Source organism: Dipodomys merriami, unplaced genomic scaffold, assembly GCF_024711535.1.
Source record: "Dipodomys merriami isolate MVZ:Mamm:240054 unplaced genomic scaffold, mDipMer1.0.p SCAF_21, whole genome shotgun sequence".
NCBI classification, from domain to species: domain Eukaryota; kingdom Metazoa; phylum Chordata; class Mammalia; order Rodentia; family Heteromyidae; genus Dipodomys; species Dipodomys merriami.
In genome coordinates this window covers 32,108,078-32,123,566 of record NW_027203493.1, presented here as the reverse complement: position 1 = coordinate 32,123,566, position 15,489 = coordinate 32,108,078, and the positions used below count along the sequence as shown (strand labels likewise).

The window sequence follows — 15,489 nt, the reverse complement described above, 5'->3', positions numbered from 1 at the left end:
GTACCTATACACAATGGAATTTTACACAGCCAATAGAAAGAATAATATATCATTTTCAGGGAAATGGATGGACCTAGAACAAATCATGGTGAGGTAAGCCAGGCTCAGAGAGACAAACAGCACATGTTTTCTCTTATATGTGGAAGTTAGATCTAAACTATACCAGGACATAATAACTTATACTCGACAGGTCTTAGGCATTCACACACGGGGAGACCAAAGGAGGAAACTTTGAAGAGGAGCAGAAAGGTACAATGCCTATGTGCATCTGATCATACCAAATGATATTTATTGGAATGAACTATAGGAAATGGAAATGAGTTTTTTTTTCTTTTTTTCTGTTTTTGTTTTCTTTTTGTTCTGTTTATTCTTTTATCTGTCTTTGGGAGGGTAAGGGGAGGTAGAGAAATGGAGGGACAAAATGTGAACAAATGCAGCAGTGGTATTCACTGGACACTATATTGAAAATGAGAATGGGGAGGGAAAATCAGAGTGAGGGAGGGAGGAGGTAACGTTGTCCAAAAAGAAATGTAGTCTTTACCTGACTTGTGTAACTATAACCCCTCTGTACATCACCTTTATAATAACAATTTAAAAAATTTAAATTAAAAGCAAAGAAAGTCAATTGCTGATTATAGTTATCAGTATTTTATTCACACTATGATTTGCTGTTTTTGTTCTTCATGGTGTCTTTTCATGAGCTGAAGTTTGCTGTTTCTTCATTTGTATACCTGTACTTTATGGCCAAAGGTTTTTTTTTTTATATTCTAGTTTAAAAAATTCTGCTCCAAGGCCATTTGCGTTTTATCTTATGCTACCTCCTAAAAACTTTACTGTTTTACTTTCACATTTAGCTCCACAATGCAGATGGAATTTATTTTGCATATGATCTGAGGTAAAGACCAATATCTACCTTTTTATATAGCTACCCAGCTGTCCGTAATAGAAGTATAATTTTCTCCAGTGCTCTACAGTACATCCTCCATCATATGTAAAGTTTCCACAGGTGGAAGTTTTCCTATATTCACTGCCCAACTGGCCCATTTTTGTTTCCTCCCTGTAGTCCACTGGCTTAATTTCTATAGCAGCAACATATGGCTTGGTATCTGATGGCTCTCTCTCCAGATTGTCTTGGATATTCATATTCTTGACCTTTTGCATTTCCATATAAATTTTAGGATCACTTTTCAATATCACAAAAACATGCTAAGAGTTTTATTTAGATATATAGATTAATTTGTGGATAATTGACTTTTTTTTTTTTTTTGCCAGTCCTGGGGCTTGAAGGGTCTAGGCACTGTCTCTGAGCTTCTTTTGCTCAAGGCTAGCACTCTACCCCTTGAGCCACAGCACCACTTCTGGCTTTTTCTGTTTATGTGGTACTGGGGAATCGAACCTAGGGCTTCATAAATGCAAGTACTCTACCACTAAGCCACATTCCCAGCCCAAGAATTGATATTTTTTTAACAATACTGAATCTACTAGTCCATAAACATTCTTCTGTAAGCTTAATGGCACATTAGCTCTGTGCTCGTCACTGTTATAAGATGAGAGGTTGGTCTCATCCTTGAAGGACTGACAACTGTATAAACAAATGCAGTTAACAAGACATAAGGTAACATAGTAATCTCATCACTGGTAATATTTACTAAGTATCTAGTTTGATACCAAGGTATGATTTCAAGGACTTTACATTTTAATTCATTTGTACTTCATCCTGATATTTTAAGGTGAAAGTACTAATTATGAAGGTTTTTATGTAAAATTGTATTATCTTTTCAACTATATGATAGATATGATTTCTGGTAGGCTTTCACAAATATGGAAAAAACTTTCAGCTTCTCTTTACACTTTGAAGGATTTTTATAGATTCATTAAAACCACTTGATTTAATTATTTCGTTACCAGTAAAGAGGGAAAATTTTAATTATTTCTCAAAAAATAATTAACATGGAGTTACAAGTCTTGATTACTTCCATTTCCATTTTCACAAAATCCTTTTTATTTTGTTTTATTGCATTCCTAGGGATCAAACCCAAGTTCTAGCCAATGTGTTTTACCATTGAACTATACCACTGAGACGCATCAATATAGTTTTTAAAACATATCAAAAACAGCCAGGGCGCTGGTGGCTCACGCCTATAATCCTAGCTACTCAGGAGGCTGAGATCTGAGGATCACAGTTCAAACCCAGCCTGGGCAGTAAAGTCCGTGAGACTTTTATCTCCAATAAACCACCAGAAAACTGGAACTGGTGCTGTGGCTTAAGTGGTAGAGCGTTAGCCTTGAGCTAAAGAGCTGAGGGACAGGCCCAGAGTTCAAGCTCTATGACCAACAAAACAACAAGAGCAGCAACAACAAACATATCATAAACATTCCTTTTGCATTCAGGCAAGCATCTAAAAATACAAGGTAAGACTTCAAAGCAGCATAACAGATTTTCTTCTGTCACTTCCAAACTAGACTAGAAGGCAGTCTCCAGAAGTCCAGAAATGCCATGTAGATATTATCATTTTAGTGAACAATCAAGGTCATTACCTTTAGCTATGAGGCTAGGGACCTAGTTGCTGTCTTGCATGGTGTCACTCAAACAAGTCTGTCAGCTTGTGAACATCAGAAACCTCATGCAGAAAGCAAAAGGTTGAACCAGTTCATCTTCAGTATATCTCCCAGTAATGATGTAATGCCAAGCAATCAGATCAACATGTTTTCAGCTGTCTGGGGGTAGAGACTTCAGAGCCTATATTCAATAGATAGTAATTTTATTTATGTATCTATGTTTACATATTTGAGTCTTACTTGGTCGATCTCTTTTTTCTCATAAGCCTGTGGGCATTAAACACACTGTTTAACTGTTTCTGTTTTTGGCACTCAAAAGTTTCCTAAAGGATGTACTTTTTATTTTCATTTCTACTGTCTTGTTGAGAAGGCCCTTGAACTATATTTCATTTTCTATTTTATTTTAGCTTCCTTTCTTAATTTCTCTGAGGTTGGAGAAGTGGGAGTTAAGAGGCCAAAAATCTTCACTAACATTTCAGAACATTTGCCACCTAAGTGACAGTCACCTCAGTCTTCTGAGCTCTGAGGACTTGGAAAGCTCAGGGTTGGCTCCTCACCTACACTCTGGAGCCACATTTAGGGTTTCAGGTGTCAAATCTATTACATGTTTTGTTTACAGCCAGGGATGACATGAATTGGTGATATAGCACCTTTAGAATCAGCTGCCCTAGGATGGAGGGAAGAATTGATCTTTTTCCTGGCACGGGCTTTCTTAGGCATGTCAGCTCCAAACTGGAGCCAGAGCCTGCCCTGAGCTGTCTTGGCCCACAACCAAGATGCAGTATCCCTACTTGGGGAAGCCAGTAGGTATTTTAAGTCCTAAAGGTCCAAGGAAAAAGCATTCCATTTTTATAGAAGTCCCACGAAAGATGAAAATTTAAGTGATTTCTGAAGAAGTCTGCAAGGAATGGAGGAAGTGGCACCTTCCAGGGTGAGCAGCTACTGCTTTTCAGGAAAGTGGCAATGGAGGAATCTTGGACGGGATGTGAGGCAATGGGATCATGCTTGGTGCAGCCTCAGAGGCATGGGTCAGGTCTGAGTCCATTCCTGCCTGTGGGAGTATGAGCCTTATCTGAAAGGCAGTGATGCAGCAGGGATTGCTGGTCTGTCTCAGGCTAGGCTCCCCAGAAGAAATCTATATTCATTTCCTATGGTTGCTGGGCAGATTACCACAAGCCAGTGGCTTACAACAGCAGAAATTCATTCTCTCACAAATATGGAGACTAGAAACCAGAAGTCAAGATGTTAGCAGAGTTGTTCCTTCTGGTGGGCCCTGGAAGAGTGTTCCCAACTGCTAGCAATCCTTGGCAGTCCCTGGCTTTAGATGCATCAACAACCTACTTCTGCCATCCCACAGCATTGTTCCCTTTATGTATCTGTACCTTTTCTTATAAAGACACTAGTTATATTGGATTTAAGGCCCACCCCAATCCAGTATGACCTTTTCTTAATGAATTCCACCTGGGACCAGTCATAGTCCCAGGTCATAGTCTCAGGTGCTAGAGGTTACAATTTCAATGGAAATTTATGGAGGACACAATTTTATTTTGGGGGCCAGTACTGGGCCTTCAACTCAGAGTCTGGGTGCTGTCCCTGAGCCCTTTTGCTCAAGGCTAGTGCTCTTGCACTGGAGCCACAGCTTTACTTCTGGCTTTTTATGGTTAATTGGAGCTAAGAGTCTCTCAGACTTTTCCTGCCAAGGATAGCTTTAAACCCTGATGTCAGATCTCAGGGTTATAGGTGTGAGTCACCAGTGCTCAGCAGGATGTCACAATTTAACCCACTGAAAACCAAGGTTCAAATGAGAATTTCGGTCCAAGTGATTTATTAAAACAGGGCGGGAACAAGGCCTTGATCCCAAGCAAGATTCCCCAGCAAGGTTTAGTCTGATTTTTCAGGTCCATTTTTGGAGTGTAAAGAACCCCTCAAGAGTTTGCCACAACCAGAGATAAGGAAATGGGACCTTTTATAAGAGGTTATATAGGTTATATAGGTTATGTAGAGACCTGTGGGTGGCCCTCCAGAAAAAAGCCACAGGTTCTGGCCACCAGAGTGATATTAAAATGGTTCCAAGAAATTTGAGGAAATCTGGTGGAGTGTCCTTATTGTCTGCTCTCTTGTCATCTGCGCCTCTTCTTCTGGAACTGTGGAAGGTAGTCTTGGAAGTCTGCCACCCTCTCTCTAGAGATTGTTAGACTGCTTTAGGGTGTCAGACAAGAAACCCCAGCTCTGTCATCTGACATTGTGCCTACTATTTTTTTCTGTTGAGCACCACACTTATCTTACCTTTAACTCTGGCCCTAAGCCAGCATTTATTTGGGTAGTTTGATGACCTCTGGGGTATCTGTTGACCTCTGTGTCTTAGTTCTCTGTGAAACTAGAAGTCTGGATTAGATAGTACTTGGGATTCCCAGTCTACAAATCCATATCTAAAGTCAGTAATTTAAATCCTAATTTACATCCACCTGAAGGAACTTGGACTAGATGATGAGGATACAAAGGGAATGAAAACCCAGCCCTTTCTTTTCCCTGCCTTCTCACAGTCCAGTACAGAAGACATTAGGCCCTCAAGCTAGATTTCAGTGGAAGTTTTCTTGGTAGATATGGGACGTATAATATAGTCATAATGCCAATTGCTGTAACAAATGACTGCTCACAGTGTAAATTTACATCCAGTTCATGTGAACTACAACATGGATATTTCTGGTCAGTGAGTGATTCTACAAACGCTTGTTCAGAAACCCAGTTTGTGACTCCACTGAACTTTTTCCGGACCATGAGAGCCCTGTGCTGGATTCCCTATGTGTAGCAGGTAGTGACAGGAGAAGGACACAGGGTGGAGGCTCATTGTCTCCGTTCACTGATAGAATCTGGGTACAAGCAGACCTAACTGCAAGGGGGCTGGGGAAGATGGTCTAGCTGGGTTTCCACAAGACGAAAAGTTATTCTGGAGAAAACACAACAGTCAGTGCCACCAGAGACATCCTCGAGGAATTTGTGCTGTAAAGAGCTCACTTTCTTTTTGGCCAAGCTAATGGAAGTGTAACATGAGATAACTGTCCAGATTGAAGGATCTGACTAGGGACTATCTTTATCCAATTGGGGTTACTGAGAGAACACTTATCACAGCCCTGGATGGTTGAAGAATTCTCAAGTAAGCACTCCGGAAGCACATGCAGGAGATCAAGGCCAGTCTGTACTACACAGGGAGAATGTATGGAAAAAAACGGTTTGGTTTGGTTTTGTCTTCAGTGAGAGATTAAGCATTTAGCAGGTTCTGAAATGTAAGAGGGAGCTGAGTGAAGAGGATGAGAGTCTTTTACTCCTCTAGAGGTGAACCTTCTCCTCGTGTGCTGCCCCTGCCACACATGTGTAGCTTGTGGATAGAGAATGCAGGTTCATGCCATTTGGACAAGGGAACACAGTTGACTCCTATACTGATAAATTGCCCTCTCTCTCTCTCTCTCTCTCTCTCTCTCTCTCTCTCTCCCAGTGACGCTTTTGGCTGCTCCTCCCTCCTACTTCCGAGGCTTCACATTAATTGCTCTCAAAGAGAACAGAGAAGGTGATAAGGAAGAAGACCACGCTGGCACCTTCCAGGTAAGACCGGCTCCCACTTGCGTTTTTCCTGTGGCACCTTCCTGCGATGGTGGGAAGAAGCCATGTAAAAGGTGGGCAGATGCTGAGGAGTCTAAGGAGAAGTGCAAGTGGCTGAGATGACTTCTCATGCAGCTCTTTGACTTTGTTCAGGTGGCCTACCTCTGTCCAAAACCATACTGGAGTAGCAGCAAAGGCTTCAGCTTGGCTTTGTGGGGTTGGGCCCTGGGCAGGGCTCGCTTCTTTCTGGCAGCTCTTGCTGCTCATCTCTGGGCTCTTGGTGCCCTTGGCAGCAGGCGGTCTAACGTGTGGAGAGCACTCAGAACCCTGGCTGGGTCCTGCTGTTTTCCTGGCAGAGGCGTTTTGTGATTGACTGGCAATTCTCAAGTGTAAACGGAACAAGAGCTCAGGACAGCCAGACTGGAGGGAGTTCAAAGCACAGGGAAAGGACTATTAAGGGAACGTACAGATTGATTTATGAGGGAAGATTAAAAGAATTACATATGCTTTGCTTGGCCAAATGAACAGGGCCGAGTTTAAGAGGTGGTAATGGTCTTTGAATGTCAGTCCTCCTGAACATGCTCCTCAAGGGGAGGCTTCGTTTGACTTTGTACAAAAGGGCACAGCAAGACGAAAGTGGGTCAGGAGAAGAAAAGGAACCTCAAAAGCCAGGGCCCCGACTGTGAGTCATATTTCACTGTGGAATATTCTTCCAAGGGAAGAGGTAAGAACACTCTCCCCTCTGAGGAGTGGAAAATCAGAACGCATCCCAGGACTGGGGCGATTCTAGGGGGCCAAATTTGTTGTAATCAGTTCTTGTCTCTGATTTCCATTGTGCTGGAATTCATTTTTATCTGGCATTTGCAAACTAAAACACAAAATGAACGCTTCATCTCATAGCTAGCTGCTGAGAACTCTGATGCAATCTGTGAGTTCTCGCCCTCCATGTTCCCCTTCCAAAGGCATCTTTTAATTCTTTGGGGCCAGGTTGTAGTCACAGGTTGAATCCTATGATTTAAAAAAAAGCGGGGGAGGGCTGGGAAAGTGGCTCAGTGGTAGAGTGCTTGCCTTGCATGCATGAGGCCCTGGGTTTGACTCCTCATCACCACATAAGCAGAAAAAGCTGGAAGTAGCACAGGGGCTCAAGTGGTAGAGCGCTAGCCTTGAGCTGAAGAGCTGAGGGACAGCACCTATGCCCCGTGTTCACACCTCACAACTAACAAAACAGAAAAAAAGGTTTCCCATTGCCTGGGATCCTAAGTTTCTGGCCCAGTACTTTTCATTCTGTGCTTTTTGAAATGATTTTCTATGACGTGTATCTATGTGACTAAATACTAAATATTAGTGATGGTCAGTGCTTGTTGAGTTCTTCTATGGTCGAAGAACCATACCTACAGGCCTTTTTGTGTCTTGGTTTATCTTTCCTTAGTTTAATGACTAGGCCTTATCTCTGTACAACCTTAGTACATAGGGTTGAAACCAGAAAGCTGACATCATTTGTGATGGCAGCTAGTAAGTAGTATGACCAATTCCCTTTATCCAGGTGTCAGACTTGAGAGTCTCAGGTCCTGGCTACACTAACACTCCTGGTACAGACTTCTCCTCCACAGGTGAAGGTGGAGTTTCCCTCTACATGGAAGAGAAGAATGACACATGCTCCCAGCCTAGAATGCGTTCAGATAGAATCCCTCCAGCTTTGTTGTGTTAATATGAGTACAGGCATGTGTGATTTAGCCAAGTTTTAATAGCTGAGGGATCCAGATGCCTGAGTGGCAGGAGATACGGATATCTAAAAGAAAAAGTGGATATGTTGGGGACAGAGTTGAACTGAACTTAATCTTCAACAAAGCAAACTTTATTAGCGCTATAATGAAATTTACCAACATATACCCAAAAGTATTGAAAGCACAAAAATGAACATGAATGATGACACCCCAAATGTCCACTAATTGTTTTAAACATATATATGTATATGTAACATGGAATATTGCTCAGTCTTAAGAAAGGAAAATTGTAACATACTACAACATAGATACATAGATTAATCTTGAAGATATTACGTGAAAGAAGCCCATCACAAAAGGACAAATACCTTACAATTCTGTGTATAGGAGATACCAAGCATAGTCAAATTCATAAAGATAGAAACATCAATCCCTAGTGGTTGCCAGAATTTGGGAGAAAGAGGGAATACTGTTTAACAAAAGACAGATGGTTGTAATAAGTGTAACAGTGTGATTTTTTATGTTATACATATTTTGCCACAACTTAAAACTGGTGCTCAGGGTCCAGCCTAAAGGAGACATGACTGAATTTGGCAATGCTCTGGTTTAACTCAGTGAGTTGTTAGTTCTCTGACTCACTGTTTCTGCTGAGCTTGATCTTTGTCCTTGCCACTGATAGGTGAATATAAAGCCCTCCTTAAAATGAGCTATGTGTAAATATTTGCTCGGTGAATGAATGAACCTGTGTCCCTGACTTAGCCCTGCTCATCCCTGCTTCAAAGTTCTGTCTCTTTATGAGCCTTTCTCCTCTTGGAACTTCAGTCCTTCACGTGGTTCTTGAAGCACAGTCTACCACAACTGCATGTGGGAGCTACACAATCTCAGCCCACCCAGATACTGGGTCAAACCTCAGAGGGCAGGGTCCTGCACCCTGCATTTTAGCAAGCTGGGGTGGAGTGGGGAATGTGATGCCTGTTCAGGTTGGAGAAGTGTGGTTGTAATAAGACTCAGAACAGCCCATCCAGGGTCACATCCCCCAGCCTCATGATGACATTGCCTCTTCTCATCTGTCCAAGGTTATGCATATGAAAATACCCGAAGCATAAGAATGAGAGCTCTTACCGAGTACACGAGTGCCTTTTTTTGGTGCTGAGTGCTTTCCAGTCATTATTTCATCCTGAGCGTTAAAACTGTAATGAAGTGAGAATTAGTATCCTGTTTCTCACAGCTGAGGAACTTGTGGCACCAAACAACAAAATGACTTTCCGAAGACTTCCCAGCTCTAAGTAATAAAGCTGAGATTCAAACCCAGGTTGGCCAAACATCAGTGGCTCACACATGTAATCTTAGCTACTCATGAGGATTGTGGTTTGAAGCCAGCCTGGGCTGAGAGACTGATTTCCAGTAACCGAGCAAAAAAGCTGAACGTAGAGGTGGAGCTCAAGTGGTAGGGCACAAGCCATGCACACAGACACACAGACACACAGACACAGACACAGACACAGACACACACACACACACACACACACACACACACACACACACACACACACACAAGTGAGAGCAAAATATTCTGAGTGCAAGCCCTCACCATGAACAGACAACATACACAAATACCCAGGTAGGTCTGGCTCCTGATTCCTGTTTGCTACCAACTGTGTCTGGCTGTGTCACAATGTGCGTGTGTTAAGTGAGAAGAGAATCCACTTCAACTTTCTAGTTTAGTCATCTTTTTGTGTTAAACGTTTTATTCTACTACTTTTCTTCTTTTGGCAGGAGACAGTTTGAACTAGGAACCTTTCACTTGACAAGCATGTACTCTATTGCTTGAGCCACACCTCCTACTTCTTTCCAGTGGCAACCTTGTAAAGTGATTTTTTCTGATGGTAAAACAATCTGCAAAGGGTTAAGTAAATTCACCAAAGCAACGCAGTACCTCGAGGGCCCAAATATGGTGCTGGAGTTTTTCCTTCTACTTCATTTCCTTCCCTGTCCCACCTTTGTGCTTTCTACACACATCACCTGGTTGCGTTTGGGTCTGAGATGGCCAGGGGGCTGGGGGAAGAGGGGGATCACAGTCCAGGCCCCCAGCTTGCCTCTCCTTCCTAAGACACATGGCACTTCTGTCTGTGCTTTCTAGCTTTGGAGGCATTCATTCCTTCGTTCTGCAGTTTCCGGTCAGGCAATGGGGACGGGGTGGCTGAGCTGCTGGTCCTGCCCCCCTGGAGCCTGCAGTGTTCTCCTGGTCATCCCCAGAGTTTGCCTCTGCTGTTGATGGGAGGAGGGGCAGAAGCCCAAGCCATCTCCTAGAATGGGAGCAGCCCATCAAAAACTGTGAATGCTACTGTCATTTTTAAGAAGCATAGTGATTACCAGACAGACATACCTCTTTCTAACATCTCTTCTTTGCAAAATGACAAGTCTGAGGGCTTCATAACTTGCAAAATTCTGATTTTTTTTGTGCCTGTGTTGGGGTTTGAACTTGAGGAGTCACTCTCATCTTTTTGTACTCAAGGCTGGCACTCAAACACTTAAGCCACAGTGTGTGGGGGTGGGGTAGGGAAAGAAGAGAAGAGGGTGAGAGGGAGGGAGAGGGAGAGAGAATCTCTTTTATGAGCTTTCTGGGTGGACTCCTGCTTAATTGAAAGTGACATGGAATTCAGAGACTATGCTCTCTGTGTAAAAGTAAGCCAACAATTCTCATAACTCATATGACTAATAACTCACCACTTCCTGGCTAAGGTGGCCCCTGCCAGCTGCCTGCTCACTCTCTTGCTTTCTTTAGGCTCAGCCACAGTGTCCAAGGGAGGTCCTGATCACCCTTATTTACACCTTTCCCTCCCTGCCCCTCTGACTCTGAGCTGGACACCTTACTCCTGTCCCTCAGAGTTTTTTCCACAGCATTTATTGCCACCTGGCATGCTGTCCATTTCACTTGTGGCCTAGTGTGCTGTCTACCCCTTCCACTGAGCCATGAGCCCCTGCAGGCAGGGATTTTATGCATCTGATATGCTTCGCTATTCCTTCTACCCCTGGTGGCAAATCTGGCTAGCACAGAGGAAGCACTCATATTTATTGACAGAATCTTAAGCGCTGCAAGCACCAAAGTTCAAGCTGCTAATTCGTAATACCACTGCTCTATTTTTAATTTATGGCCTATAGGCAACAATGAGGTAACAGTCTTCCAGTGAAAGGCAGACTGCTAAATGCTTGCCTGAGAAGTTCCTCATCAGTACCACACAAACAAGTATCCTATCTGTCTGTCTCTGTATGTACCGGAATTTGATCTCGGGGCCTCACACTTGATAGGCAGGCACTCTACCACTTGGACCACCTCAGAACCCCTTTTTATGTTGGTTATTTTTGAGGTAGGGTCTTGCTTTAAGCCAGGCCAACTTGAACTGATTCTCTATTTGTGCTTCTCAATGTTGTTGATATGACAGGTACTTACTGTGGTGTCCAGCTTTTGGTGGAGATGAAATCTCAGCAACTTGTTTTTTTTCCCCCTGGATTGGCCTCAAACAGTAGTATCTCATTCTCTGCCTACCTAATTGCTGGGATTATAGGTTTGAGCTACCTTGCCTGGTCAAAGTATCATTTAACAAACAATTGTTATGTATTTTTAACTATTATTTAAAAACTATTTAGTGATCTCTCCATTAACAAAAAAATGTGTACTAGCAGCTAATGGGTTCTGAGTCATATTAGAACCTAAAGGGGGATTTTTGTCACTCCCTTCTAAAATTAAAATACTACTATACATTGTTTATGGGAATTCTGTTTGAGTTTTAAAAAAATGTGCTTCATTATAGGGACCTAAGCTTAATTGTGTGACTTATAAGATAATAGGAAGTTTTTGAACTGACATTAACTAGTGTAAATGATGGACTGAAAAACAATTTCTCAGGTAACATGTTTTTTTTTTATATTTTGGTATTCATTTCTCATTTGGTAATCATTTGGTATTCATTCCCATAATTAAACTTAAAAAATACAGAGGTGCTGAGTATTGGTGGCTCATGTCTATAATCCTAGCTAGTCAGGGGGTTGAGATTTGAGGATTTCAGTGCAAAGCCAGCCTGGACAGAAAAGTCTGTGAGACTCTTATCTCTAACTACCAAGAAAGCAGAAAGTGGAGCTGTGGCTCGTTATAGAGTGTTAGCATTGAGCAAAAGCTCAGGGACAATGCCCAGGCCCTGAGTTTCAACCCCAGGACTAGAAAAAAAAAAAAAAAAGAACCAGGCCTAGCTACTTGGGAGGCTGAGCTCTGAGGATCATGGTTCAAAGCTAGCCTGGGCAGGAGAAATCCCTGAGACTCTTTAATTAACTACCAAAAACCTGGAAGTGGAGCTATGGCTCGCTCAAGTGGTAGAGTGCCAGCCCTGAGCAAAAAAACTCAGAGATAGTGCCCAGGCTCTGAGTTTAAGTCCCAGGACTGGCATGAAAAAGAAGCCCCACAATTTTTGTGGTTCTGATGTGTGAGCCCCTTGACTCATGTACTACAGCCCTCCCCCAAATGCTCTCAGCACCTTTTACAAGTACCTGAACATGAGTGTCCTATCTTGCCACAGCCACAGAGGCTGATGGGAAGGGAGGCACACTTGACATCAGGACTGAGCATCAGAGGCTTAGAGCAGGCTAAGCTAATAGAACAGATGAAAGTGAGGGAAGGATGGAAAAAGTTACCTCTCTTAGATCCCATATAAACACAGTGTAAGAGGTTTGGATTTGAGCAAATATACAACAACAAAAATACCCTAGGAATTTCAGTTGCTTGTAAGTTCAGAATCATACTTAACTTCTCATACAGTATAGGACTACCAAAAACTAATGAGATCTCAGGATGGTTTTGTGGGAAGAGATCAAGAACATAGGTATTAGACTGCTTTATCAGATGCTTAATCCATCATGAGAGAGCCCCAAATACTTCCTTTCCTTCTCTACAGTGTAGCCTTTCTAGTAAATGAATACTGAAATATTAAGTGTATGAGATATATTCAAGTATTTTTCCTTCAGAATAGTCATTACATTTATAATTATTTTTTATCGGACTACTTAATCTTGTCTTGCCCTACCAAATTGTCTGTTTTGTTCACTATTTGCAACAACTTGCACTATGAATTGTGCAATGTGTGACAAATATTTTTTGGGTCAGGTGCTGGTGACTCATACCTATAATCCCAGCTAGATCTGAGGAATACAGTTTAAACCCAGCCCAGACAGACAAATTCACAAGATTGGGGCTTCAAACCTCCCCAATGCCAAATATAGTGCCTTGGCACCATAGACTCCAGGTCAGTGGAGTCTCTTTATTCTGGGCACCCATCCATGTGTACAATGAATCATAAGTATGTTCCTCCAGAAGTACTTGCTTATCAGATACCCACCAACAAGTTGAATTCTCTATTCAATGACTAGCTGGCTGAATGGCCATCTCCAGCAGGTGAAGACTGAGAGGCTTCTTTAAACCTTTCTCTTTTTTGTTTGTTTTTTCATTTTGGTCCATCATGGAGCTTAACTCTATGCCTGGATGCTGTCCCTCAGCTTCAGCTCAAAGCTAGTACTCTAGCCAGCACCCGGCCATTCTTTAACCCTTTCTTTATTAAGTTTAGGAAGGCTACAAAGAAAGTCAAATGAGGGACTGGAGACACAGCTCAAGTGGTAGAGAGTGCCTACCTTGTAAGCATGAAACCTTGATTGAGTTCAGTGAGTACAATGAGCCAGGCACAGGTGGATCATGCCTGTAATCCTATCTACTCAGGAGGCTGAGATTGGAGGGTCATGGCTCAAAGCCAGCCCAGGCAGGAAAGTCCGAGACACTCTTTTCTCCAATAAACCACTCAGAAAACCAGAAGTGGCGCTGTGGTTCAAGTGGTAGAGTGCTTGTCTTGAGCTGTAGAGCTGAGGGACAGTGCCCAGGCCCAGAGTTCAAGCCCCACGACCGACAAAAACAAAAAAACAAAAACAAGTATTACTGGATCCATGACACTGAAAACTATTCATTGTGGTGTTGGATGGTTGACTGGCCCCAATTATTGGGTTTCCCCAACTCTTCTTTCATAGAGCTTCACTGAAAGTGGGTTTCAAATGATAACTTTGGTAAAAGTTTCTACTTCAAGGGTTTTGGAAGCCAGGCCTGTCTTGCTCCCAGGTACCATTCTAGTTGCTTCATGTAGTAATTGAATCCTCTTCCTCTTGGCTGGAAGATCCAGGAGAGGAGGAGTTGTCTTCCTAACAGTATAGCTAGTGCTCCGGGCAATAGAACACCAGTTTAATCAAGTAAATCTTAGTCACATCAAGTGTATTGTTCCATCAAACCCCTTCCGTGAGGAAGGCCTTCTTATCCCCACTTATAGGGAAAAGCAAACTAGAGGAATTAGAAGTTTAGGGGACAGAGGTAGTAAATGGCAGTCAGTGAGCAAGAATTGAATCACTGAAGGTCTGTCTCTCTTGTTTTCTTCTTCTATATCTTATAGCTCCTGGGGCAGATGTGTGGGAGAGACAAAGACAGAAATTGATCTCTCAAGTGTCCCAATCCTTTCTGAGCTGTTCCAAGGATCACACTTGTTTTATGATTTCATTTCATGCATGGCCATCCTATAGGTCTTAGCCCTTCAAATATCATCCTCTGATCATTCTTGACATCCATGTCTTCCTTTTATCCCACTTGGAGTCTGTGCCCTGACCTGTTTTCTGAGCTGTCAAACATGGTCCATCCCTTTCTCTTTGTTCTTCACACACTGCATTGTCCTAATGTGCCAAATCTCTGCTCTCTTACAAGACTGCGAAAAGGCAGAGAGCTGGTGTGGCCACCTCTAGATTCCCAGGCCTCATTAAGACCTGGCACACTGGCCAGCTGATAAATGTTTTCCAAATTGATGGATGACTGTCGCTGGAATTTCTGGCCCTACCCACTGGCTTGCTGACCTGGCTGGTCACATACTTTCCTGCATGGGAACAAGCATTGCTTCTACATCTACTTTCTAAGGGTCTGGAAGTCATTTTCAGACTGATAATAACATTGTTTAGTAGTTAATATGCGACGTTTACTGCCAAAAAAAAGAAATTTTATTATGTATCCTTTAAGTAGTGAGTTACTTGTTTTTTCCAGTATTGAGGATTGAACTCAGTCAGGGCCTTGATACCTCAGAATTCTACCACTTGTCCTAGTCCCTTTATGTTTGTTTTTGAGGTGCAGTCTCATGCTAACATTGCCCAGGCCAGCCTTGAATCACAGTTCTTTAACTTCTGCCTCTTGAGTAATAGAGATTATAGACATGAACCACCATGCCTGGTTCCTTTATTAGTAGGGGTTTTTTTGTTATTGTTTCTCTCTCTCTCTCTCTCTCTCTCTCTCTCTCTCTCTCTCTCTCTCTCTCTCTCTCTCTCTCTCTCTCTCTCTGTGTGTATGTGTGTGTATATACACATTTGGGCTTGAATTTGGTGGCTACAGGCTCTTAGTGTTTGGACTTGGGCTAGCGCTCTACCCCTTGAATCATGCCTCCATGTCTGGATTTTTACTAGTTAATTAGAGAGTCTTATGGACTGGGTTTTGAACTGCAATTCTGATCTCAGCCTCTTGAGTAGCTGGGATTATAGTCATTAGACA

The 15,489-nt window shown here is 42.6% G+C and overlaps 1 protein-coding gene across 1 annotated transcript in view; it reads left to right on the top strand.

The window, feature by feature from the left end:
* Positions 1-15,489, top strand: part of LOC138834095 (spondin-1) — a 270,957-nt gene that overhangs the window by 14,784 nt on the left and 240,684 nt on the right. Inside the window, exon 2 of the mRNA XM_070032849.1 lies at positions 6,053-6,159. Coding sequence (XP_069888950.1) covers positions 6,053-6,159 — 107 coding nt within the window. The remainder of the gene's footprint in view (positions 1-6,052; positions 6,160-15,489) is intronic.